General features: G+C 39.0%; 1 protein-coding gene across 1 annotated transcript; it reads right to left on the bottom strand.

Moving 5' to 3' along the window:
* Window positions 1-16,806: 16,806 nt before the first annotated feature.
* Window positions 16,807-24,492, bottom strand: LOC114280470 (ras-related protein RABA3). The gene is made up of 2 exons (XM_028222847.2): window positions 23,729-24,492; window positions 16,807-17,361 (listed from the first exon to the last, which is right to left on the bottom strand). Exons 1-2 carry the CDS (start codon window positions 24,007-24,009, stop codon window positions 16,908-16,910), a joined length of 735 nt encoding a protein of 244 aa, XP_028078648.1. The 5' UTR covers window positions 24,010-24,492; the 3' UTR covers window positions 16,807-16,907.
* Between the last annotated feature and the right edge of the window lie 778 nt (window positions 24,493-25,270).

Raw genomic sequence — 25,270 nt, 5'->3', positions numbered from 1 at the left:
TTTTCTGAAGTCAAATTACCAGTAAGCCACCAGTAAAAGTCCTCTTTATTGAGGCCGAAAGAACCATAACACAATCGTCTGAATAATTGTTTGGCAATTACAATTCTGTAAGGACTGATTGATCCTTGCTGGCACGCTCATAATTACGGAAATAACCTTCGAAAGCCAAAAAACCAACATATATTTTTGGCACGCCCAGTGGGACCTTTTAAACAAAAATGGCTAGACGTAGGAGACAATGAGAAAATGAACGTTTGGAAGAAGGCGTGGAAGGAGAAGTGGAGACATCCAACCCAGAGGATAATGTGATAACACATCCTGTGGAGACTCCTATCCTATCGGAACCCATGGTCGAACAGACTAATACCTCAGAGCAAATACCATTTGTTCGTAATAGTGGACGAGACCAAGGAATTGGACCATCCAGTGTCCCATCTACTCAGCCAGCCGATCCGTGGGGCGGCTTGGTAGACGCCATGGGACAGCAATTAATAAACACAATGGAAAGGTGGGCAGTATCCTTTTTGGATCGAATGAATAACCACCAACCAACGAATGTAAGATACATAGAGGAGGTGAATGTCCCTCAGCAAAGATTGACTAGAGACAAACAGCCTATGCAAGCTAATGGACATTCTAATGGTCAAACCAGTAATCAGATTCATGAAAGATTACCACCTCAGTCTTGGTACCAACCCATTTCGAGGCCTGTAGCAGGCCAGAATGCCTCAATGTTCAACAGTGAAGCCATGCAGATTGGTGGATCTGGCCCGGTACAAGAAAATGGCATAAGAATGAGTCCAAATCCCACATTCGAAGCCATACCTGGCACCAGGGGGTACAATAATCCCGTATTCGAATTTATACCCGGGGGGTTGGAAGGTTTTCCTACAAGTGGAAGGGACACAATACCTGTTCCAGCACCTTTCGTGGGTCCTTTCGCAGGACAGGCTCAAAGAGGTTACCTACACCCAAAACAACACCCTCTACCACAGGGACAGCCGGTCCCAAATGTACCACCTTATGGACCAAGAGGACCACAAGCACAAGGTTGTCCACCAAATCCTGTGTTTGTTCCCCCAATGGTGGTTCAGCAGGTGCAAAATATGGTCCCTAGGGACCAGATCACTGAGATAGTTAGGGAGTTGTGTGGACCAATGGCTCGGGGGGTCCAGACCCCTGTGTATAGAAAACCATACCCAGAATGGGTTGATAGGGTACATGAATATCCAAGAGGTTTTAGGATACCAGATTTTGTCCTCTTTCATGGGAACGGAAACCAATCCACAGTAGAACATATTGCTAGGTTTGCCGCTCAATGTGGTGAATTTACCAATCATGACTATATAAAGTTGAAACTATTCCCAAATTCTCTAACCGGAGGAGCATTCGTGTGGTATATTAACCTTCCACCTGGCTCCATCCAGACTTGGCAGCAAATGGAAGAGGCATTTCATGCCCAGTTTTTCCAATCAGAGCCAGAAGTTTCCATGGCAGACTTGGCCAGATTAAGACAAAAGCCTGAAGAGAAGGCTACTCAATTTATTTCCAGATTTAAGAGGGCTCGAAATAAATGTAGAGTAATCTTGCCAGAAACTGAATTTGTAAGATTGGCCCAAAATGGCCTAGAGTTCAGGCTTCGAAAGAAGTTTGATTCAACAGAGTTTAGAGATTTAGTGGAACTGACTTATAAAGTATCAAGATATGAAGCATTACTAGAAGAGGAACAGGATCGAAATAATGCGTCATATAAGACGTACTACAAAGATCCTAATTATGAGATCGATGCAGCAGAGATTGTGGGAAAAGAGCCTATGATCTGTGAAGCATTAATTCATAAAGATACAACAATTGACCAGCAGTTTAAAAAGAAAGATATCCACAGGAAATATTCTTTCGACTTAACTAAGGCAGATGACATTTTTGATCATTTGCTTGCGGCCAACTTCCTTAAGTTGCCAAAAGGTGTTAAAATTCCATCTCTTGATGAACTTAAAGGAAAAATATATTGTAAATGGCATAATTCTTGGTCTCACTCGACTAAAAACTGTGTTGTTTTTCGAGACAGGATCCAAGAACAAATTCGGAAGGGGAGTTTGAAGTTCCCAGCCAAAGCTGAAAAAGCCATGGGGATCGATAGCAATCCATTTCCAGAAATTGGAGAGGTGGCAGCCAATGTCATTATGACAGACTTTCAGAATCTGTCTCTGAAAGAATTGGAGGAAGTCAATGTACAGATGCATGTGGCTAACCAGACAGCAACCAAAAAAGACCTTAAAAGTCCACCAGCCATGGGACGAGATTTCCTACATCAGAGGGAAGACTCTGATGAAAAAGCATTGGATGATGACTCCCTGGAGGCAGCCGTAATGCAACGAATGTGTCCCAGGTGCAGACTGAGTTATAAGTGGTTGAAAGGCCTTCCAGTCGATGGGAAGCAGTATTACAGGGATGTGTAGAGGCGTCCCAAAGCAACCAATGCTTATAACAAAAGGCCGTATCCGGCTAATGTTAGGCGGCAGCCATTAGCAGTTGAACCTGCAGTTGATAGACTGCATGCTAAAGGCAAGAGGCCCTTATATGAGTCCAGATCACCCAACTATTACAGGTTGGAGAGTAGTCATTCTGAAAGAAGGCTGGAGAAGAGTTCAGGTTTTGGGATCAAAGCCAGGAATTGGCCCCTTATGCCAGCTTCACGAAGGACGGAAAATGATTATCATCATTGAGAACTTGAATCAGGCTCAAAGCTTGGAGACAGGGCCAAGCAATTGTCTTCACAGCCAGCCTCGAAGGTGACCTCGAAAGAAGAAAGAGGCGGTTCAACATCTGGGTCAGTAAGTTCGTGGGTACCTGGAGTCCCAGATTGGTTTGTGATGCAAAACAAACCCAGGGAAATGCCTTCCCAAAGGAATTTTGGAAATCAAAGTAGGATGGTTAAGCCTCATTTGGTGGCTCCCAACAACTGGGTATTGTTGAAACACCCAAGAACGAGGGAACCAGATATGGTCCCCGTTATTTCCAGATCATAAAGGAGAAAAATTCAGCGTAGGTACACCCAATACCAGAGAGACCTGAAAGAAAGTGGAGAGAGTTCTTCGATGATCCAGACTGGAGAAAAGAAGAATCGAAAGTCAGACCATAGTTCAAAGCCAGTTACACAAAACGAGGTGGATCGCAGCAGAGAACAGTTGGTCAAGGTTCATTCTGAACTAAAGGCCAGAGAGAAGGAAAGTCTAACAGGGTTGGAGAAAGCTTTGATGGAGAGTGGTAGCGAAACGGAAGAAGATGTTGGCGTAACCCAGAAGAAAGAAATGGTGGAAGAAGAAATGTTCGAAGCCTTCATGGCTGAGCAAACATTTCTGGTTGAAAAGCCAGCTGAGGAAAATCATTCGAAGGGACCTGTTAGCAATAAAATACCAGAATGCATCATGCAGGATGTTTCTGAGGAAGTTGACCAAAGTGACCAAGAGGGGAAACAGGTACAGCCAGCCATCCAGTTTGGCTCGTTTCCCCCGGTATCAGTGAACATGGTACACATATTACCACGGGAATTCCAAGCTGGAGATGAGAATCAAGAGAGGCAGGAAGCTGATCCAATTCCGATCTCTAGTGAAGATTCACAAGCAAGTATGGTGCAAGATAATTTCGAAATGGTTACCCCAATGGAAGCTGAATATGAGAGCGAAGAAGTGGTAAGCATTAACTTCTCGTATCCATTCGAATATCCCTCGAATTCCATGACGCAGCATGTTAAGCCTTTGTACATTAAGGCCTTCTTCGATGGGGTTCAGTTAAACCGAGTCTTGGTGGATAATAGAGCGGCGGTAAACTTATTACCGAAATCTTCCTTGAAGAAATTAGGAAAGAGGAATCCCAGGTTGATTCCAACCAGTACGACCATCGCTGGTTTTGCTGGAGACAAGCAGATGGCCCAGGGAATTCTACCCATCAACCTGAGTGTGGGAACCAAGGACTGCATGACGGCGTTTTTCGTCATCGATAGCAATGCGAAGTACAATGCTTTACTTGGTAGAGATTGGATCCACACAAATAAATGTGTGCCTTCCTCTTTGCATCAGAAAATGATAATAGCTCTAGGCAATGGGAAGACGGAGGAAATTAATGCAGATCCTCAACCTTTCATAGCCTGTGCGGATTTCGCAGAAGCCAAGTTGTATATTGATGGCGTGGCACCGCTTAGTATACTGATGGAATTCGATGGCTCAGCCGAAGTAACGGCTGATAAGGAGGTAGCACACCTGAAGCAACTAGTCCAGGAGAGTGCTGATGAAGAGCTAGTAGTTAAAGATGACAATGATGCCTGGTTATAGGCAGCGAGATGAAGCACCAGAAGCCAGGTCTTTGGCTTTAATCAAGTTTTCAATATTGGATATAAAGTCAATAGTCCAGAAAGTTCGAGAGCAGGAGAAAGAAGTCATGACGATTGGCTGCAAGCGGGAGCAGTAACAAGCCAGAGTTTTGACCCTTGATAAATACTGTGCATTGGACATAGAAACAAAAGTCCAAGAAATACAGGAAGAAGAAACTTTGGGGACAGATTTTGTCTATGAGGAGGAGAATAGAGAGGAGGAATCAAAGAGCTTGGAAGCAGAACACAGCAAGGAGATTTCTGCGAAGTCTGAGAAGATCAAAGAAGGAGTTCAGGTAAGTACTCAGATACAAGACCCCTTAGAAGAAATAAATTTATGGGGAGATTCTATACAACAACCCATTTATATAAGTGCTTGGTTGAATTCTCCTGATAAGGACCAGTTATTGGTTATTCTGAGAAGATATAAAGATTGTTTTGCATGGTCATACAATGAACTACCAGGATTGGATAGGTCATTAGTGGAACATAGGCTTCCCATGAAGCCTAACTTCAAGCCATACAAACAAAAACCAAGAAGAATGGGTTCAGAGGTGATCCAGAAAGTCAAGGAAGAAATTCTTAGACTACTCAAGGCAGGCTTTATCAGAACAGCCAGGTATGTTGAGTGGCTGTCTAATATTGTACCTGTAGTCAAGAAAAATGGCAAAATGAGAGTACGCATTGATTTTAGAAACTTAAATCTGGCAACTCCAAAAGATGAATATCCTATGCCTATAGTAGATTTGTTGGTGGACAGCTCAGCCGGACATCACATTCTATCAATGATGGATGGACACTCAGGCTGTAACCAGATCTGCATTGCGGAGGAAGATGTTCATAAGACAGCATTTAGATGCCCTGGGAATATTGGGACCTTCGAATGGGTCAAAATGCCGTTTGGCTTGAAGAATGCTGGGGCCACATATCAGAGAGCTATGAACACTATCTTTCATGATCTTATTGGTGGGTATTTAGAATGTTATATTGACGACATTGTGGTTAAATCCCAGTCCATGGAGGAACATTTGTTTCACCTAGAGGCAGCCTTTGAAAGAATGAGAAGGTTCAAATTGAAGCTTAATCCTCTTAAGTGTGCTTTTGGCGTATCATCTGGAAACTTCTTGGGCTATGTAGTACACAAGAAAGGAATACAGATCGACCAGAATAAAGCCAAAGCCATCATTGAAGCCAGACCTCCATCAAGTAAGAAAGAATTACAAAAGTTCCTTGGGCAGGTTAATTTTCTTCGAAGATTCATTTCTAACACTGCAGGGAAAACTAAAATTTTTTTCTTCTTTATTAAGGTTGAAAGATGAGGAGGAATTTGTGTGGACAACGGAGCATCAAAGTGCTTTCGATGGAATCAAAGCCTACTTGGCCAATCCTCCAGTACTGATGCCACCAAATGGCGTTAAGCCTTTAAAGCTGTACATAGCCGCAGCAGAAGACTCATTAGGAGCTTTCTTGGCCCAAGACAATGAGGAAGGCAAGGAGCAAACTGTTTATTACCTTAGTAGGTTTTTAAATTCTTGCGAATGTAAATATTCAGCTGTAGAAAAGCTTTGCCTTGCACTGTATTTTGCTGTAATGAAATTAAGATATTACCTGTTGCCTACAACTGTCTTGGTAATTGCAACCACAGATTTGGTTAAATACATGCTATCTAGACCTATGTTGAGGGGAAGAATTGGCAAATGGGTATTAGCTCTGTCAGAGTTTCACTTAGAATATGTGCCCCAAAGAGCAGTGAAAGGACAAGTTTTAGCCAAGTTTTTGGCAGACCATCCATCTCAAACGGAGAGTCAAGAAATAATGGAACTCAGTATGGCTAGTGTCGAGCCATGGCAAATGTGGTTCGATGGGTCGAAAGCCAATGGCCTAATTGGAATTGGTATAGTAATCAAGTCACCACAAGGAATAGAGACCACACATGGTTTCAGAATAGATGAAACTGCTTATTCTAATAATCAAGCTGAATATGAAGCTTTGATAGTAGGATTGGAAATTCTTATTGGATTACAAGTACATGCAGTTGACATATTTGGAGATTCCCAATTGGTTGTTAACCAAGTAAAAGGGATTTTCAAGTGTCAAAGCATAAGTATGCTGCCATATTATGTTGTCGCATTACATTTGTTCTCTCAATTTGAAATAGTAAATGTAACTTATGTCCCGAGATTCTTGAATAATAGAGCTAACGATGTGGCACAGAAAGCTTCGAATTTCAAGAGTAAGGATGGTACCCATTGGGATGTAAGCCAAACGACATACCAAAAACCTATACCACCTCTAAGTAAGAGGAACATGGTTCTAGAAATCAATTATAATGATTTGCAGGAACAGGATTGGAGACATCCAATAATACAATACCTGGCTGGCCCATCCTCGAAAGCCAGCAGAAGAGTTAAATTGCAATCTATGCAATATATCATATACAACAATGATCTCTACAAAAGAGGGGGAGATGGTCTATTGTTAGCATGTTTAGGGCCAAAAGAAGCATTAATAGCTATGGCTGAAGTTCACGAAGGTATCTGTGGTGCACATCAGCCTGGTGTAAAAATGAGATGGCTGCTTCGAAGACATTCCTATTATTGGCCGACTATCCTTAAAGATTGCATAGAATATGCAAAGGGCTGCCAGGCATGTCAAAAGCATGGTACAATAAGGCATGTGCCCATAACTGATCTACATGCAGTAGTAAAGCCTTGGCCATTTAGAGGATGGGCCATGGATATGATGGGGAAAATACACCCTCCCTCGTCGAAGCATCATTGTTTTATTTTGGTGGCTACTGATTATTTCACCAAATGGGTCGAAGCCAAACCATATAAAGCTGTAGATCAGACGGAGGTTATTGGGTTCATTAAAGATTTGATCCATAGATTTGGCATCCCACAAACGATAACGGTCGATAATGGGACTGTTTTTGATGGGAAAATGGTAAAGTCTTTTGTGGCTGAGTTCGGGATTAGCCTTGTGAATTCCACTCCATACTACGCACAAGCTAATGGTCAAGCTGAGTCGTCTAACAAGTCCTTAAAAAAGGGAATACAAAAGGTTGTGGAAGATAATCCAAGAGATTGGCACAACTTATTGTTAGATGTATTGTGGGCTTATAGAACTTCCCCAAGGTCAAGCACAGGAGTCACTATCAAAGTATGTGCATTATGCCTTAGTTTATGGGCATGATGCAGTGTTACCAGTAGAGATCAATGTTAAATCCCTAAGGGTAAGATGCCAAGACCAGTTGGATCCTGAGCAGTACTATTAAAGTATGTGCTTGGAATTAGAAGATATAGATGAAGCTAGAATTTTGGCATTAAATAGCATTCTCTTTCAGAAGAAGAAAGCAGCCAAAAATTATAATAAGAAAGTCAAACACATTGGCTTTGATGAAGGTGATTTGGTGTGGAGGACAATACTCCCAGTAGGGATTAGAAGCCATAGATTTGGCAAATGGTCACCTAACTGGGAATGACCATATCAAATTCATAGAGTTTTGCCTTTTGGGGCATACCATTTGAAAGATCTAAGTGGTCATGTGCATCCCAAAAAGATTAATGGCAGATATTTAAAACCTTATTTTCCAACTATTTGGAAAACACAGGGAATAAAATAAACAGTGAATACAAGAACATAAACAAGGAAATGCTTTATAAAGAGTCAAGTACATTGTGCCACAAGTTGGCCCAGAAATCATTATAATGTTTTAGCTGTTTTTGTACAACAGATTTCCTATTGGTAAACGATGCAAACAGTTGAATAGTTGCAGTCATATCTTTCTTTTGATCAGCCAGTCCTTGATTGGTGATTTGCAGTTTGAGGTCAGTTCGAAGTAAGGCTTGATTCACTGCAGAAAGCTCCTCTTCGAGTTGAGCTTTCCTCTCCAGCAATTGAGTTCGGAAGTGAGAGGCAGAGGAGTGTTGTTCCTTAAGCGTTGATACTTCAGTATGCACTTGAGAAACAAAACTTTGATCTCTGACCAACTTCTCATCTGCGGCCTTGGCAGCATGACAGATGCTGATGTAAAAATCAATGGTAGCTGCTGCCTGGGATAGATGGTTAGAAACATCCATACCAGACTGCTCAGCAAGTTTGCAGCATTGAAGAAACCCGTTTTTTATTATAGGCCTTTGTAGAGCCTCAAAGGGAATCCTCGAAAAAGAAATTAGCAGGTCTAGATAGGTGTCCAAGTCTATTGAAGGCACAGAAGGTTGGTTGCTGGAGGAAGGAGAGCTCTCAAAGATTTCCAGCAAAGAATCAGCTAAGACTAATGGCTCAGTCTCCTCATCGAATGTCGGAGAAGTAGAAGTGATGTCAAAAAGACTAGCTAATCTTGCTTCAAAAATGTCAATCTCATCAGTAGACATGAGGGGAGCAGAAAGAGTTGCCTTGGGAGACACAGAAGATTGCATAGCAATAGGAGAAATGGGTGGAGCATCTTTGATGGTCTCCATGGTCCTGGTCACCAATGAATCAAGGGAATGAGGACTGGAGCTAGGTAAAGATGGTGAGTCACGAATTGGAGAACTGTCAGCACTCATCAAAGCCAAGGTAGCACTTGGAGCCTCCTTGGAAGGGGAGAGAGGAGCAAGACTCAACAACGAAGTAGATTGGGGAAAGTCAAGAGTCAGGTAAGAAAGATAGGGAGCTAGGCCAAGAGGAAAAGGTACAGGAATGCTTGGCCTCAGGAAAAGTGTAGAAAATCTAAACCCCAAAAATGGAAGTATGGTCTGAGTAGTCCCTACATCCTGCGTTTGATCTGCCTCGAATGAAACTGAGAGAGGTTCCATCGGAAAGATGAGTTTAGAAGTTGCTGCTGCAGGAGGAAGAAATGTAAGGCAATGTCAAACCTTGATACCAAAGGCTAACAGAGGAAAAATCGCAAAAGCGTAAAATTACCTGCTCCAGAAGTATCGGCAATAATGGGGGAACTGCGAAGGGTGTAATCTCTGGCAGTCTGTTGTCTTCTCACAGTTTCCCTCTGTAGTGTGTCAGCAGCAGCAAGTTCATCTCTCAGAAACTGTTGCTGCCGTCTCTTCTCAGCTCTTTCAAAGACAATCATGGCTTTAGGATGTTCTTGCTCCATTGTCCTGACGGCTGCTTGATGGATGGTATCTTCGACTGAGATAGGAGCGGAAGCAGACACCTTTTTTCTCTTCTCTATGGCTTTGGCGATTGTCTCAGAATCAGAGTCTTCGACCATATCGGAAGGAGAAACAGTCATCTTTCTTTTCCTTTTCCTCTGTATTGGCAGGGTCTGTTTTTTCTCAATTTCTTTCTCAACTTTTCCCTCAAGTTCTTCAAGCTGCGATCTAGATTCCAGAGAAATGAATTCATCTTCTGACTCTCTGGCAGTTACCGAGTCTGATGAAAAGACGATCTCTTTCTTCTTTCTTTTTAAAAATAACTCTTCTTCATCTGATTCTTCCTTTTCTTCCCCTTGAATATTGGATGTTCCTTTCTCGAGTTCAAGGAGGCTCCTTTTCTTTTGTGATTGGCCACCTTCACAAAAGAAGAATTAAAGATAAGGCAAAGTGCATTATGAAAGACAAAAGGAGAAGAGACAAGGGTATACCTTTCTTCGAGGCAGCCCGAGTGACTCTGGGAGGAATTGAAGCAGCAGGAGCAGCATGTGCCAATTCTGAAACAGTGGAAGAAGTGACCTCCCCGGTTTCTTTGGACTTGGTCACATCTAACACTGTTAGTAGGCTTAAAGGTGGAATGGCCAGATAAATCTCCATGTTAGTCACCCACTAGTTTTGATACCTCTTCAACACGGTACCTTGAGGAATGAAAGGGGTGTATTCAAAGTTGGCCAAGTCATCTACAAATTTCAAAGTTGCCTCTTCTAGCCTGGATTTTCGGGCTTTCAAGTCCCTTCTGGTGAGGCTGAGATTTGTGTTGCTACAGAGGGGTATCGGGACCCCTTGTGAAAGGCCAAATTGTCTAGCAAATTGAGCTGGACAGTAAGGTTCAGCAATACATTTATATGCCTTCGGGTTTAAAGTCCCGATAAATAGCTCTCTGGGAATCAGAATGGAAGCCCATATATCCTGGTGAATAAGTGAAGTACAGGATTGGTCACTTAGAAAATTCCTCAACCAGGATGGACCAATGGAAGGTTCGAAGGGACGAAAGCGGTAAGTAGGAAGGGAGGCTGGAAGCTGATGAAAGAAAGAGAAGTAAAAAGCAAAGGTAGAAGGGTAAAGTGAAGCATTGGCTATCCTTATGCCATGAGTAAGAGGGTTTGGCTCGGAAAATTTAAGGCATTTGGATTGTAATTCGGTAAAATAGGCGAAAAGCCAAAACTGAAGGATCCAGAATGCCCCCCCTTGATTAGCATCTAAGGGTTTCTCACAAAAAAGGGAGCAGACTCTATATACATGCCCTAGAACATGTGGGGCTAAGGCCACCTTTTTCTGTAAAACAAAGGCATTGGCAAGAGGGGCAAATTCAGGCATAATTCTCTGAGAGGAAGTGCAAAAAAGGAACTTACAAAGCCAATACAATAAGAAAGAAAAAAATTCCCTATCAGTCACAGGGCCCTGTCTTTTATTCTCAGCCCTAGCGAAATCACTATAAGATGAGTTAAGGGAGAGGAGAGAGAAAGGGACTGCTAAATCAGGATAATCTGGTCTAAAAGGAGTGCCAATAGGAGATAGTCCCAATAAATGGCAAATATCAAGAACAGTAGGGGCCATCATCCCACATCTAAATTGGAAAAAGTTAAAGACAGGATTCCAAAAACATAGAGCAGCGGGAACAAGGAAAAGGTCTTCTTAAATAGTTACCCTAGACAGTCTGAGAGCATTGAGAAGGCTGAGTTCTTGAAGGTCCAGGGTCCTAGCAGGGATAACCCGATCATACTACTCTTGCCACTCTGGTCTCACCGTGGGCCAGCATCGGTGGGGGCGATTCATCCTCCAGTTCCTCCAGTCAAGACCACCTTCATAGAGAAGACATTGGTTTTCCAGTCGGGGATACAAGGCTGGGAGTTCAGTAAGGACTTCTTTGAATATGGGCCCGAGAACATAGTCTGACTGCACATGGTGACGAGGGACAAAGATGCGTCCATCAATAGCGCTCTTCTCCCCAGCTTTGTACTTTTCGCATTCCGCGTCAATAATTCTCTTCAGGGCCACAGATGGGCTCATACGCTCTACGACTGATACTGAAGGAGAAGCCATTGACGGTATGTTTTTCTTCGGGAAAGGAAGTAGAGAGAAGTCGACGATTGGTAATAAAAGGGGTTTGTGCGATTAGAAGAACAGGTGATTTTAGAACACAAAACAAAAGGGTTTTTAAAGCCCTCGTATTTGAAAATATATTACATGAGCTGTTAAGTATAAAAAGTACAAGTACAAAAGCTTCCTTCAACATTGATGCTTTTGGAGGGAAAAACAAAGCCTGGTTGTTAAGGCTAGCTTCGAAGTAAGATATTTTGCTTCAAAGCCGAGTCAAACGGCTTCGAAAACAGAGAAGCCAGCTTCGAAGTGGGTTGCCCTACCCAAGAAATAAAAATACTCGAGTATTTATTTTAAAAAGGGCTTAAAGACCTGTTTTTTGAGTTTTTCAGCAAAGATAATGTCCTTCGAAGCAAAACTTGAGTTTCTTTAACAAAGGTAATGTCCTTCGAAGCAAAACTTGAGTTTCTTTAAGGATGGAATTTGGTGTTCGAAACATCAAAAGCAATGATGACAATGACTAGATGTTGACTGTGGCCAAAACAGGTTTTGAATGAAAGATTGTTAGATTCGAGGCACTGTTTCCAGTTGAAAATCAGCCAAAACTCAACTTCACAAATTGGAAAGGTTACAATTGGCTCATTTAGTGTTTTATTTAAAACAATTAAGTCCAAATTTAAAGGATGAAATTGTTTGAAGTTCGAAGCTCTGAGTTGACTTTTAAAACACAAGTAAAAATACAAGTGAAGACAGAGTCAAACAAAGACAAATTTTGTTCATATTAAAATCAGAATGATTACATCAGCTGACCCTATCTCGGTATGAACTCGAGTTCATAAAAATAAGGAATGGAATAAATAACAAGATCATGAAATTTGGTCCAACAATGGTCAATGAACTTTTGTTCTTTTCTTATTCTATCTTCTAAATTTTCTACCATCGGCTGCATAAGTTGATGTGCTCTCACTTCATAGTAGAGCTCTTCAGTCTTTATTTCGAAGGCCACTTCTCTTAACCCTTGTTCCAATTCATCAATGTCTAAATCATCCCAACAGGCAGAGTCTTTATTCTTGAAATCATTGAATTCTTCCATAAAGTTTTCTGCTTCGTATTGAGCATGAATTCGAAGGGACGAAAGCTGGTCTAACGATTGTGTAGTAGCCATAGAATTGCGATGCCAGTGAAGAAGCAATGGAAGTTGGTCCAGAAACATATGAAGTTCTGCTTGAGCAAGGGGATTAAGGACATGGCCCCTGGTCATGATGTCACAAGCCCATCGAAGGTTCTTGAGAGGGACTTCGTCCTCAAGAACATTAAAGGGCAAGTGAGAGAAGGCTGCAAGCAGAAGTTGAGCCTGTTTCCGCTCAGCTGAGGTAGGCGAAGGCAGAGGTTTATAAGGTGGAAAGGCATTCTCCGTGGATAGGGCAATCTTCAATTTTTCTGTCCAGGAAAGAACTGGTGGGGGAGAATCAATTTCGGGAGACGAAGAAGAAGGTGTGGACGCTTCTGTTTTCGAGGATGATACGGGAGCAGAAGGAACAAAGGCATTAATATAATCAAGCCAGTCAGAAGAACAGATCTTCGCCTTCTGAGCTAAGAATGATGGGTTATACCCTTGTGTTTCTTCTGGGCGAGGAGCAGAGTGTACTATCTTTGTAGGCATGGAAGATGTGTACCATGCTACAAGAAGATTCTCCTCCAGACTACGCCGATGGTCAATGGGCACATAAGGATAAACAACTAAACTTCGAGCATAGGAGGGAAACTCTAAAGGGTCAGTGAACTCAACAAAATGGTGGTTGATTCGCTCCCTTAAATCAGGAGTCTCAGGTACTGACCAGTTTGTCCAGTCAGAACTTCTAGAAGAGCCAGAAGAGGAAGCAGCTGCAGCTTTATCCCATACAGAAATTTGCGAAGAAGAGTTGCTCAAATCCATATTTGTAATTTTACGAATCAGAGGTTTGAGAGCAGATTGTTCGAACTGTAAAGGTATGTCAGAAGGGAAAATTCTTATGTCTTTGATTTTAGCCTTCTGAATCAAAGGATTAAGAGCAATGTGTTCGTAATCCAAAGGTCGGTAATTGGCAAAGGCGTCCATGACCTGAATATAGAAAGGTGGGTAAAGGTGGCTAATAAATGCATGCTTTCGACGAGGAATAGCATCGACATATGACTCTTCGTATGCTTCATCATTGGAAGAAAGAATTAATTTGGCCATGAAATGTATCAGTCTGTTTGAATAATAAGACAATGAAAGTACTTAAGGATCAAGACGAGAGTATTAATACAGATGGTGTGTGACAATTGCATTTCTAGGAAGATGCAAAACCCATGCACGTTCTAAGACGTGGGAAAAGGGACTCTGATCCACTAATATTACCAAGTCTTGGGTATATTAGTGCGGGGGGTAATGTTGGCTACACATTTTGTACTAAGCCAGTGACAATCCGACACGTGGCGAAGTGAGGGTAATATGGGGAGACCAGGTAGGTCTTCGATCCTGATCATACACGTGGCAATTAATATTGGTTGTTATAAGATCTGAGTAGTAGCAGATCAACAAAGAGACGTACAGTGACGTGGCTTCAATGGTTGCTCACATTTCAAATTCGAATATAAGGGGGAAGCCTAACTGCAAGTAAAGGTGTAGTGGAACTACTTATAAGGTAGCATGATCAGCGACTATGGAGGAGCAGTTCGACGGTTTGAAGTACAATTCGATGGTTATCTTCGGAGAGTATAAATAGCAGGAAGGACTTCAGAGGAAGGGACGGCAAAAGATCTAAAGAATTACTTACATAGTCCTGTGTTATTTCCTGTCCTTTATATTTCTGTACTTTAAGTTTCTGCACCGCACTTCATTTATAGGAGTAGTTTTCGAGTATATTGCCGCTGTAATTCTCTACGGAACTAAGATCATTGTAAGTTTTTCATACCAATGAAATATTTCAGTTTATTTAATTGTTCTTATGTTCAAGTTTTCTGAAGTCAAATTACCTGTAAGCCACCAGTAAAAGTCCTCTTTATTGAGGCCGAAAGAACCATAACACAATTGTCTGAATAATTGTTTGGCAATTACAATTCTGTAAGGACTGATTGATCCTTGCTGGCATGCTCATAATTACGGAAATAACTTTCGAAAGCCAAAAAAGCCAACAGTAATAATTTGCTCGGCCCCCACAAATTATTTTGAATTGATACTATTTTTTTTTTTTTTTTAGTTGCTATTCTCCATAGTGCATTCCTGAATTACATTCTTTATTCCACAGCGCAACCAACCAACCACTTACAGCTAATGATTCTTGAGGATATATTGAAAAGTGACAATTAGATGCCATATGCATGCATCAAAACCTTTGAGAGATGGTCTTTGGAATAATTTGCATTATAAGGAGGAGGCACGCCTACAAATTTTTGAGGATATATTGAAAAGTGACAATTAGATGCCATATGCATGCATCAAAACCTTTGAACTTGAGTAGGGATCCTCTTCTTGGCTCATTATTTGGTGGGTTATTGAGTTCATTTTTTAGCCTAATTTTAATGATTCGAATTGTTTATATTTTAGGATTTGTCATGTATATAAAAAATCAAATTGATTGTATGTCGTAAAAACTAAAAATTGTTTATTAAAAAAATTTAATAAACAATTCTATTACAGCTGTAGTGACATCACTTTTGTTCTTCTCTTTGGATTTATATTTTTTAATTAAAACATTGTATTTATTTTTCACTCATTTTTTCTTTTTTTTCTTTTATCTCCAAAATCCCACATAAATTCAGGCCAGAGATAAACCAATTTGAGCAGTTTTAACTACTCATTAATCCATCAAATATTGGGTTTAGATTTTTTACTTGGATTAAAACTTAGATTGGACTTCTAATTCATATGCAAGAACTGAGAAAAAAAAACTCAAATCTAATTCAAGATTGAAACATAGTCTTTGGCAAATTAGAGAAATGAACTCCCAAGTCCTATCCACTTTATACAAAAAGAAAAAAGAATCATCAATCAATTGTGCCATGCTTTTTCACTTTTTTTAGATTAGGATATTCCCATATCAACATACCAACAGACTAGCGTGGGTTGAGTGGTATTATGTCACGGTCTAATTACTTTTTTCAATACACTCAAAATATCGATTTGTAAACAGAAATTCAATTAAAAAATACAAGCATGAATGATTACTTGCGCCTACACAAAGTGATAAAAGATTTCAAATTCCTTCCTTTTTTTCAAAAATATCCTAAGAACACATAAATTTTACTATCTGATTATATATATGACAAACTGAATTTTACTCTATGATTTATACATGCATGCAAATATGTACACACACAATGGGCCGGCTGTTTTTGGAGTAGCCCACCACAACATGGCCCCCAGCCTTCCTTTGCTAGGAATGGCAGGGTGGGGTTTTTGAAAGGTGCCCAGTTTCTTTCAAAGAGGCCCTGTTGGGATTAAATTAATAATTTAACAAAATATATAATTTTACATTTGTCTAAAAAAATTAGAGCCTCAAATGTAGTTCACCCAGTTTGGTTTAGTTTTCAGAATTTTTTTTTTAAAAAAAATTTAAAAATTAATTTGGTAGAGGAAATTAAAAAAATCAAAAACACTTGTCATTTTTACATAATTTTATCTTGTGAGAGATCAAAAATAATTTTTAAAATTTTAAAATTATATTTTTGAAATTTATTTTTATTAAATTAGTTTTCATTTTTCAAAACACAATTCAAACAAAGCCAGTGTTTCTTATGTGGGAGACTTTTAAATCTCTCAAGAGGGGTGAGATAAAAAATAAATAAATAAAAAGATTTAGGTCCTGACTCATTAACTAAATTATAAATTTCATAGAATTTTATTAATCTTTTCTCATAATTTGAGTTAATCCGAGCATAAGATAGGTTATATAATCAAAGGAATTGATGATCGCAAAACTAAAAATCCTAATAATATAATACCGTCTAATCTAGTCCATTCAAAATCAAGATTTTTGACAAATACATTTGTCCCACTAGTAGAAAGTACACCCAACTCCTAAGATTTCAAATCACATTATAATGAAGTCAGTGTTCAAAAAAAATTATAATGCAGTCAACCAATGAAATTTGCTAATGCCAAACACAATTTTTTCTGAAATAACAATTTTTACATTAAACAAAATATGATAAATGTAGCGTTTAAATCATAGGTCAAAACATTACTTCAAATATATATATAGATAAATTATAACATGTAAATACAATACAACTGTCATGTCTCCATTCTTATGCATTTCACAACTTTTAAACAACCATAATTGACAAATCCTGGGACAGTCTTCACTTTAGCAACAAAAAGATCAACAAGAGCATGCAGACAATTTCTTCATCTCACTAACTTCAAAATCAGGGGCAGCAATCACATCAATCTTCAACCCTTTGAGCATCGCGGAATCACCACCGTTGATTTTCCCATCACCACAATCCAACGCCTTCTTCGATACCACACCGTATATTTCCTCCAGCAGCCTAAAGAACGCACTGTCCACGTTGTCACCACTTAAAGCCGAGGTCTCGGAAAAAAACAGGCCCTGATCCTCTGCAAACTCAACCGCGTCCTCCGTTGGAACCGCCCTCAGGTCCGTTAGATCGGCCTTGTTGCCGATCAACATGATCACGATGGAACTATCGGCGTGGGCCCGGAGCTCCTCGACCCATCTTGCGACGTGATCAAAGGTCTGCCTCTTGGTCACGTCGTACACTAACATTGCCCCTAGTGCACCTCTGTAGTATGCACTTGTGACTGCCCTATACCTGTGGAAAAAATATATATATATATATATAATTTAATTTTTTAGATTAATTTTTTAAAATATTTACCTTCACTACTGTACTTTCGCTTTAAACTACGTTTGTGAGTTTTTTTTTTTTTTTTTTTTTTTTTTTTTTTTTTTTTTTTTTTCTGAGGACGATCCTTTTCGGTCCTGATTTTGGATTGAAAGACGTTTAAATTGGATCCCATTTTAATAATCTGAATAATGTATTTTATCGGATACTTAGTATATTTCATCCATAAAAAAAATTAAATTGATCCGATAACTGTAACATATTCAATTATTGCGTTTGTCACAATTTTTTTTTTTTTTTTAAAGTTGACTTTATTCATTCTATACACTAGTCAAAATGACTTCTAAATCTAATTACAAAAATATTATTATTATATTATTCTGATGAGAATTTCGCATAAATTGTCATAAGATTAAGATTTTTCATGTTCAAATATTACTAACAAAAATGCTACAGTCATATGTTCTTGCTACTAAACACAAAATAAGCAAACCACACATGTATTAATAGTGTGGATTCCACCATCTTGTGTTTAGTTGAAAAGAAAATGTAAAAAAGACGGTGGCTAATTGATATATTAATTAATATATCAACATATATTATTTTAAAATTATGATCCCATCTATTACATAAATTACAAAAGATTGAAAACTTAAAATGATACTACATCATCTGGTAGTACACTAATTAGTATACCAATTGGTACATATAACATTAGTTGAAAAATTTTTTTTTTGTTATTTTTTGACAAGAATCGATAAGAAATAAGAACTATTTAAACTCATTCAATATTATCTAAATGTAGTAATATACCAATGAAGACAAGTAATTCGACTTCATTGAAATTAGAGATTAGGATAACTAGAGAAGTTTTGATTGAATTATATATATATATATATATATACTAATTTATGGGTTTTTCCCATTTTCTAAAAAGGAAAGTGAAAATCTTGGCCCATGAATAGGAATAAATATTTTCCCATTCTATAATGAATTGCACGCCTTGTCCAACTAGTGCATAGCAGCACCAAGGATCCTCTAGAGTGAAATTTTCCTAAAGTTTCCTAGAGTGCTCCATTGTGTGGTTGAGATTCACTGGCAAGTCACATCAGAAAAATTGATGTGACTTGCCAATAAATCTCAACCACACAATGGAGCACTCTAGAAAACTTTAGGAAAAAATCACTCTAGAGGATCCTTGCTCGCATAGCAGGCCCTAACTCCTATTGTACGTTAAAGTGCACAAAGAGTGTTATGTTAGAATACTCAATGAATGAAAATCAATTAATGTCTCATAATGAATATCAAAATATAATGCATAATTAATATAAAAAAATTCCAAATAAATTTATGAGAAATAAAACTCATAGATAGATAAAAAGATTCAAATTACTTACTTTTTAATGAAATGTAAAAATTCTGATTAATGAACTGAAAGGTTAGTTAGATTTAGGGTTTATATTTGAAGTCCTCTTCTCCTATTGCCATTTATTATTGAGAGGAAGAAAATTTTTTTTTTGTATGCATGACTATAACAATTAATTGAACTCTCAAAGTCTATCTCTCCTCCTTAGAAGTCATCCATCCATTACTATGTTAAGATTGACTTGAGATCCTTAATTATACATTTGAGTTGTTCTACTATAATAATATATTTAATTATTTGGAAAATATATTTTAAAAATATAATAAATCTTAACCACCACCGACTGTTATCAATTTGGGCCCCAAACTAAGGATTATTAATTTTATGTTATGGACCAAACAAATTATGCAACATTAATAATTGAACTAATTCAATTGCTCATTTCCATACACTTCTAACTAAAATATTAGGGGTCAATTATTCATGAGACTCTATTTTATATTGATATTGTGGTTATATTGGAGTTATATTTGTGAATATGTGGTGTTACTGGACTTCTTTTATATATATATATATATATATATATATATATATATATTTTTGATTGATTGTCAAATTTAATATAATTATTTTAATATTTACAAAAATAAAAACAAAAACAAAAACAAATTAATACAGAGCGTCTTTCATACGCAGTGCTGCAACAGAAGTATTTGAGTGTAATAATGTACATTCCATCAGAGCCTCCATTTGTTAAAAAAAAATCAGAGCCTCCATTATTGCTCAAACTTTGCTTTCTCCATATCTCTCTCTCTCTCTCTCTCTCTCTCTCTCTCTCATATTTTCAATTTCAAGTTTGAACAATGAAAAACTTCAACACACACCCTCTCTCTCTCTCTCTCTCTCTCTCTCTCTCTCTCTCTCTCTCTCTCTCTCTCTCTCTCTCTCTCTCTCTAACACATCAATCTACTATTAGTCCTTCGTTGCATGATTAATAATGTTCCCCTTTCCCTCTTTTTTTTTCCTTTTAGCAGCCATTTGCAGTAAGTATTTGTTCGGCTTGTAATAAAATAACACATATTATTTTAATATAATATTTTATTTAAATTATAATTATTTTATTTAAATTATATTATTTTTTTATCATATCACTTTAAACTTTACTTATATTTTATATTTTTTTTATAAAAAATTAAAAAATATATTAATCTACAACTTTCTAAACAACCAAATAAATCAAAACAACATTAATGCTAAATAAATTTATTTGAGTAAGACATCTTTTTTTTACTTTTCAAAGTCAAAATATTTTTGAACTTTACTACCACCACCCACCTTACCCCTATCACTACCATCACATTGCCAAGCTGCCACCATCACTGTTAATGTAAATTGTAAATAATAAATCACCACTCCACCTACCACCTCCACTTCACTCCACCTACCACCTACACCTACTACCACATTTTCTTCTATATATATGATCATTGTAAACATAACAAATATATCAATCAATACATAATTCATTCTCTCTGTATCTCTCTATCAATTTATTTGTAAATAATAAATCACCACTCCACCTACCACCTCCACTTCACTCCACCTACCACCTACACCTACTACCACATTTTCTTCTATATATATGATCATTGTAAACATAACAAATATATCAATCAATACATAATTCATTCTCTCTGTATCTCTCTATCAATTTATCTTAACTTGGTATCAGAGCAGGTTTAGAACCTAGTATTTTCGCTTCTCCGGCGGGCGGCAATCTCACCTTAGCCGCCCGCCGGACCTCAACCTAGTCCGCTAAGTTTTTTATTGCACATACCTCGCCAGAGCAAAACCTCCAAACGCCCTACCCTTCGCCGCCCACCACCGCCGTTGACGGCGGCGCAACCCGCACTCATCTCCTTCCCATCTCACCAAATCAGAATCTCTTACCATGGCTGCGGCGGGAGGGGCTTCTTCGGACATGACCGACGGACCAGTTCTCCGAGCAGTGATCGCAGAGTTCATAGCCACACTCCTCTTCCTCTACGTCACTGTCGCCACAGTCATCGGTCACAAGAAGCAAACCGGACCATGCGCCGGCGTCGGAATCCTTCGGCGGCATGAGCTTTGGTGCTGCTGTTATCTACCACAATAAACAAGTCTGGGTTCAGCTTTGGATCTTCTGGGTTGGCCCCTTTGTGGGAGCCATGGCAGCTGCAGCATACCATCAGTACCTCTTGAGCGCTACTGCCATTAAAGCTTTGGGCTCTTTCCGCAGCAACCCCACCAACCCTTTTATTTTCTTTTTTTCTTTTGGGTTTCCCACCCACGAGAGCACATGTTGTTTTTGCGAAGAGTCAGCCAACCTGGCATCTACATTCCTCTCTCTCACTTTCTTTTTTTTTCAAACCCACAGCTCTTTTTTCTTTCACCACATGCTTCCCTTTCTTTTCTTTTTTTTATTTTTTTTTTCACTTTCAAACCCACTATTCTTTTTTTAATCCACCCACTCAACTTTCTTTTATTTTTTAATTTATATCTATATATGTTTATTATACACTATTGCACAGACTCTCTGTCTACTTTTGCCCATCCCATTTTCTTTTCTTCTTTTCTTTCTTTCTTTATTTCTTTCTTTTCATTTCTTTATTACATCTATACCCATATCCATCATCACACTCTTTCTTTCTTTATTTCTTTTCATCACCTTTTGCACCTCCCTCCCCGACTCCCTCGCCACACAATCGAATTTTTTCTTTATTTATCTTCTCTTTTTTTTTGTGTTCCCTTTTTCAAAAAAAAAAAAAAAAAAAAAATGGGGAAGACGAAGAACTGCACACCAACTTATTTTATTCATGTCGGGGCTCCCCCGATCACCATTTTACACCACACAAAAAAAAAAAAAAAACAACAAAAACATAAACAAAAAAAAAAAAAAAAAAAAACACAAAACAAAACACAACCAACACAAATCGGCACAGTGAGATTTTTCTTCTCTACTCTGCCGCCGGTCTCTTCTTCTTGCCTCCGTCCTGAGCGGCCCTTGACGGTGTTGCCTCCGTGTTTCCCACTCCACTGGGCACGATCACTCCACCCTGCTCCTCCACTGCAGCATATGGAGGACCTCCAAATCGGAACATCACGGTGGCCTTCCGCTTCAGCTCCTTGTTTTCTGCCCTTAGCACGCTTATCTCTGCTCGCGCATCCTTATACATGCGTTGGAGCAGAGCCAGCTGGGAGTTTAACTACTGCACCTCATTTGTCCTACTCTGCAGCCGGTGCGACAAGTTTGTGACCGCCGTCATGGACTCCACACATGCCTTCAAAGTATACTGATTAGCCTCCACATCCGTTTGCACTGCCATTTTTTGCTCCACCGCCTGCATCGGAAAGTTCAACGGAGCAAACCCAGTGGTGTTTGGTTGAGGTTCACGGGACACCGCACCCGTTCTCTCTCCTGTGGACTCGTTCAAGTCGGGAAAGAGAGTGAGCAGCCCACGGGACGATGAAGCCATTTTCTGGGCAACAGCGTATTACAGAGTCTCTCTCTCAGCACAACGAAGAGTTTTTCCGACTCTCTCTCTCAGCACAACGAAGAGTTTTTCAGCGGATTTCACAGGTTTTTTGCTTCTGCCTCGGCCTCCGGCTCTGTCTTGGTTTAATAGCCGAGGTAGCCACGCGCATCGCGCGCCTCTTGACGCCGACAACCTGGCACGCCTTTTCATGGCACGCCTTTTCATGGCACGCCTTTTGAGGGTGCGGGCACACCTTTTGAGGGCACGACTTTTGAGGGCTCGATATCTACATCCATGTATATCTTTTGGGCAGCCTATATACACACTCATACAGTGTCTTCTACACCGGTCAGCTTTATCAATCCCTTTTCAACCTCAAATAGGTTTTTATCTTCACACCTATTTGAGTTTGAGGGGGGGTTATACACAGTATCATGTATAAGTCGCTCATGGCGCACTGTGCATCACCACAACCTCTGCTACAACGGTCCGACATGACCCCATAAACTGTCTTCTACAACGGTCTGACACGACCACACAGTGTCTGCTACATCGGTCCGACATGACCCCGTAAACTGTCTTCTACAACGGTCCGACATGACCCCGTAAACTGTCCTGCTACACCGGTCCGACATGACCCCATAAACTGTCCCGACATTGATTCCGGTCAGCTTCTACATCGGTTCGACATGACCCCATAAACTGTCTTCTCCAACGGTCCGACATGACCCCGTAAACTGTCCTGCTACAACGGTCCGACATGACCCCATAAACTGTCTTCTACATCGGTCTGACACGACCACACAGTGTCTGCTACAACGGTCCGACATGACCCCGTAAACTGTCTGCTACAACGGTCCGACACGACCATACAGTGTCTCCTATCCCATTTTTAATTGTCAGCCTATTTTTCTGTTTTGTTTCTCTCTCCAAACTCAAGTTGGCTAGTACCTATCCTCCTTGAGTTTGAGGGGGGCTGTTAATGTAAATTGTAAATAATAAATCACCACTCCACCTACCACCTCCACTTCACTCCACCTACCACCTACACCTACTACCACATTTTCTTCTATATATATGATCATTGTAAACATAACAAATATATCAATCAATACATAATTCATTCTCTCTGTATCTCTCTATCAATTTATCTTAACTATCACAACTCCTATTATCGCCGTTACCACCATTCTACTACAACTGCCGCTGTCACCATCACCATCACCATCACCATCACCATCACCATCACTGATGCCACCATTCTACTACCACCCCAGTGCTGCCCACCTCCACCACAACTTCACAACAACTAGCATTTTAGTTTTCAAGATCACAATCAAATACATTGAAAAGTAAATAAATAAATAAATAAAAACAAAAACTTGTTCTACATAATGTTTTTCATCAAAATAAACGGAGCTTAAAATGAAAAGAGAGAAGGAGAGGAAGCTACCTTTCTTGGCCAGCAGTGTCCCAGATCTGGGCCTTGATGAGCTTCGACTTGATGGTGACAGTGCGAGTCTGGAACTCAACCCCAATGGTTGATTTTGAATCAAAACAAAACTCATTCTTTGTAAACCTTGACAGTATCTGAGTCTTCCCCACCGCCGAGTCACCAATCACCACCACCTTGAACACATAGTCTATTTTCTCTGCCGGAGGACCACCACCGCCATTGATCTCCTCCATTACCACCGTCTTCAGCTGATCACCACCGTTCATCTCCTCATTCATCTCTTATCCAATTCCAAACAACAAAAACAAAAACAGAAACAGAAACAGAAACAGTAACAGAAACAGAAAGAAAATGGTCTGAGATCTTCTTTGAAATACAGTGACCCTTTGGTTGGAGTAAGTAAGTAAAGGCAGTGAAAGAGACTCAAAAAAAAGAAAATGACCAGACTGGACTGTTTTCTTTCTTTCACTGTACAGAGAGAGAGAGAGAGAGAGAGAGAGAGAGATGGTTGTAGTCCTTATCTATGTCAAAAGCCTTCAATTTGGGTATGATGTAGTACATCAGTTTTTAAGAACTTACTGAGATCACCTTCTATGATGTTTATCAAACTATATATTAATGTTTATCAAAATGTTAGTAGTTTAAACAAACTATTTCAATTTGGTATTCAATTGTACTAATGTTTATAGTGTGTATCCAATTTTTTTTTATTTTTTTTTGGAACTAGACAAATGATAACATGAAAGAGATAAGACAAAAGCAGAATCTGAAAAGGGTGAGATCCACCATTTAAGTCTCACAATTTTTCTCATAATTTATATGTTAATTTTTGATTTGTTAAAAATTCTAATTCATTGGCACATCATTATGAGATTTATATTGTGAATATGTTGTATTTAAAAAATTTGAAAATAGAAAATCTTATGTCCCTAATAATAGGATGAGTAAAATTAACCTGACACATTTTAATTGGATGAGTGAAAAATAAGATCGACATCATTTTATTTTTTTCTTGAAAAATGTTAAAAATAATTATTAGAATTATTGTTGGTGATGAAAAATAAAAAATATTATATATATATATATATATATGAAAATATAAAAAAATATTTTTAGATAAATAAAAAACTATTAAATTTTCATTAATTAAGAGACCATGTGCAATGTCACAGTAATATCATTTGAGCATTGAATAATTTTTTTTAGGTACCAAACACTTGACCAAAAAGTTACAACGTGCTGAACAGCCAAATGTCTTGTCATACTTTCAGCTTTCTTGCATCCTAATTTCTGGCGAAATACCCGGTAATTTCTATACTTCCAAAATTGCCCTTAATAGTTTATGAGGGTTAAGGTTTTACTATCCCTTTTAATTTGCAAAAAGCTGATCTCATTATTAAAAGTAAAAGTGTTTGGTAGTTTTGACACCTCATTGGGTCCCTTATGTTTCAATTTCTCTAATACACTAAAGGGCATTTTGGAACATTTTGAATTGGACAACATCAAAGTTCTAAGGGGCCCTTTGGTGGGTTGCTTGCT

This window comes from Camellia sinensis, chromosome 2 (genome assembly GCF_055761805.1).
Source record: "Camellia sinensis isolate YWXY chromosome 2, ASM5576180v1, whole genome shotgun sequence".
Lineage (NCBI taxonomy): Eukaryota > Viridiplantae > Streptophyta > Magnoliopsida > Ericales > Theaceae > Camellia > Camellia sinensis.
The sequence above is the reverse complement of the archived record's forward strand: the minus strand, read 5'-3'. Positions and strand labels throughout refer to the sequence as shown.

What these genes read in the sequence shown, in the direction of transcription:
- LOC114280470 (XM_028222847.2), bottom strand. Translation starts at nt 24,009, where the DNA reads ATGAATGAGGAGATGAACGGTGGTGATCAGCTGAAGACGGTGGTAATG. An exon ending in GACACTGCTGGCCAAGAAAG is followed by an intron (nt 17,362 to 23,728) that starts GTAGCTTCCTCT and finishes TTTTTTCCACAG; the next exon opens with GTATAGGGCAGTCACAAGTG.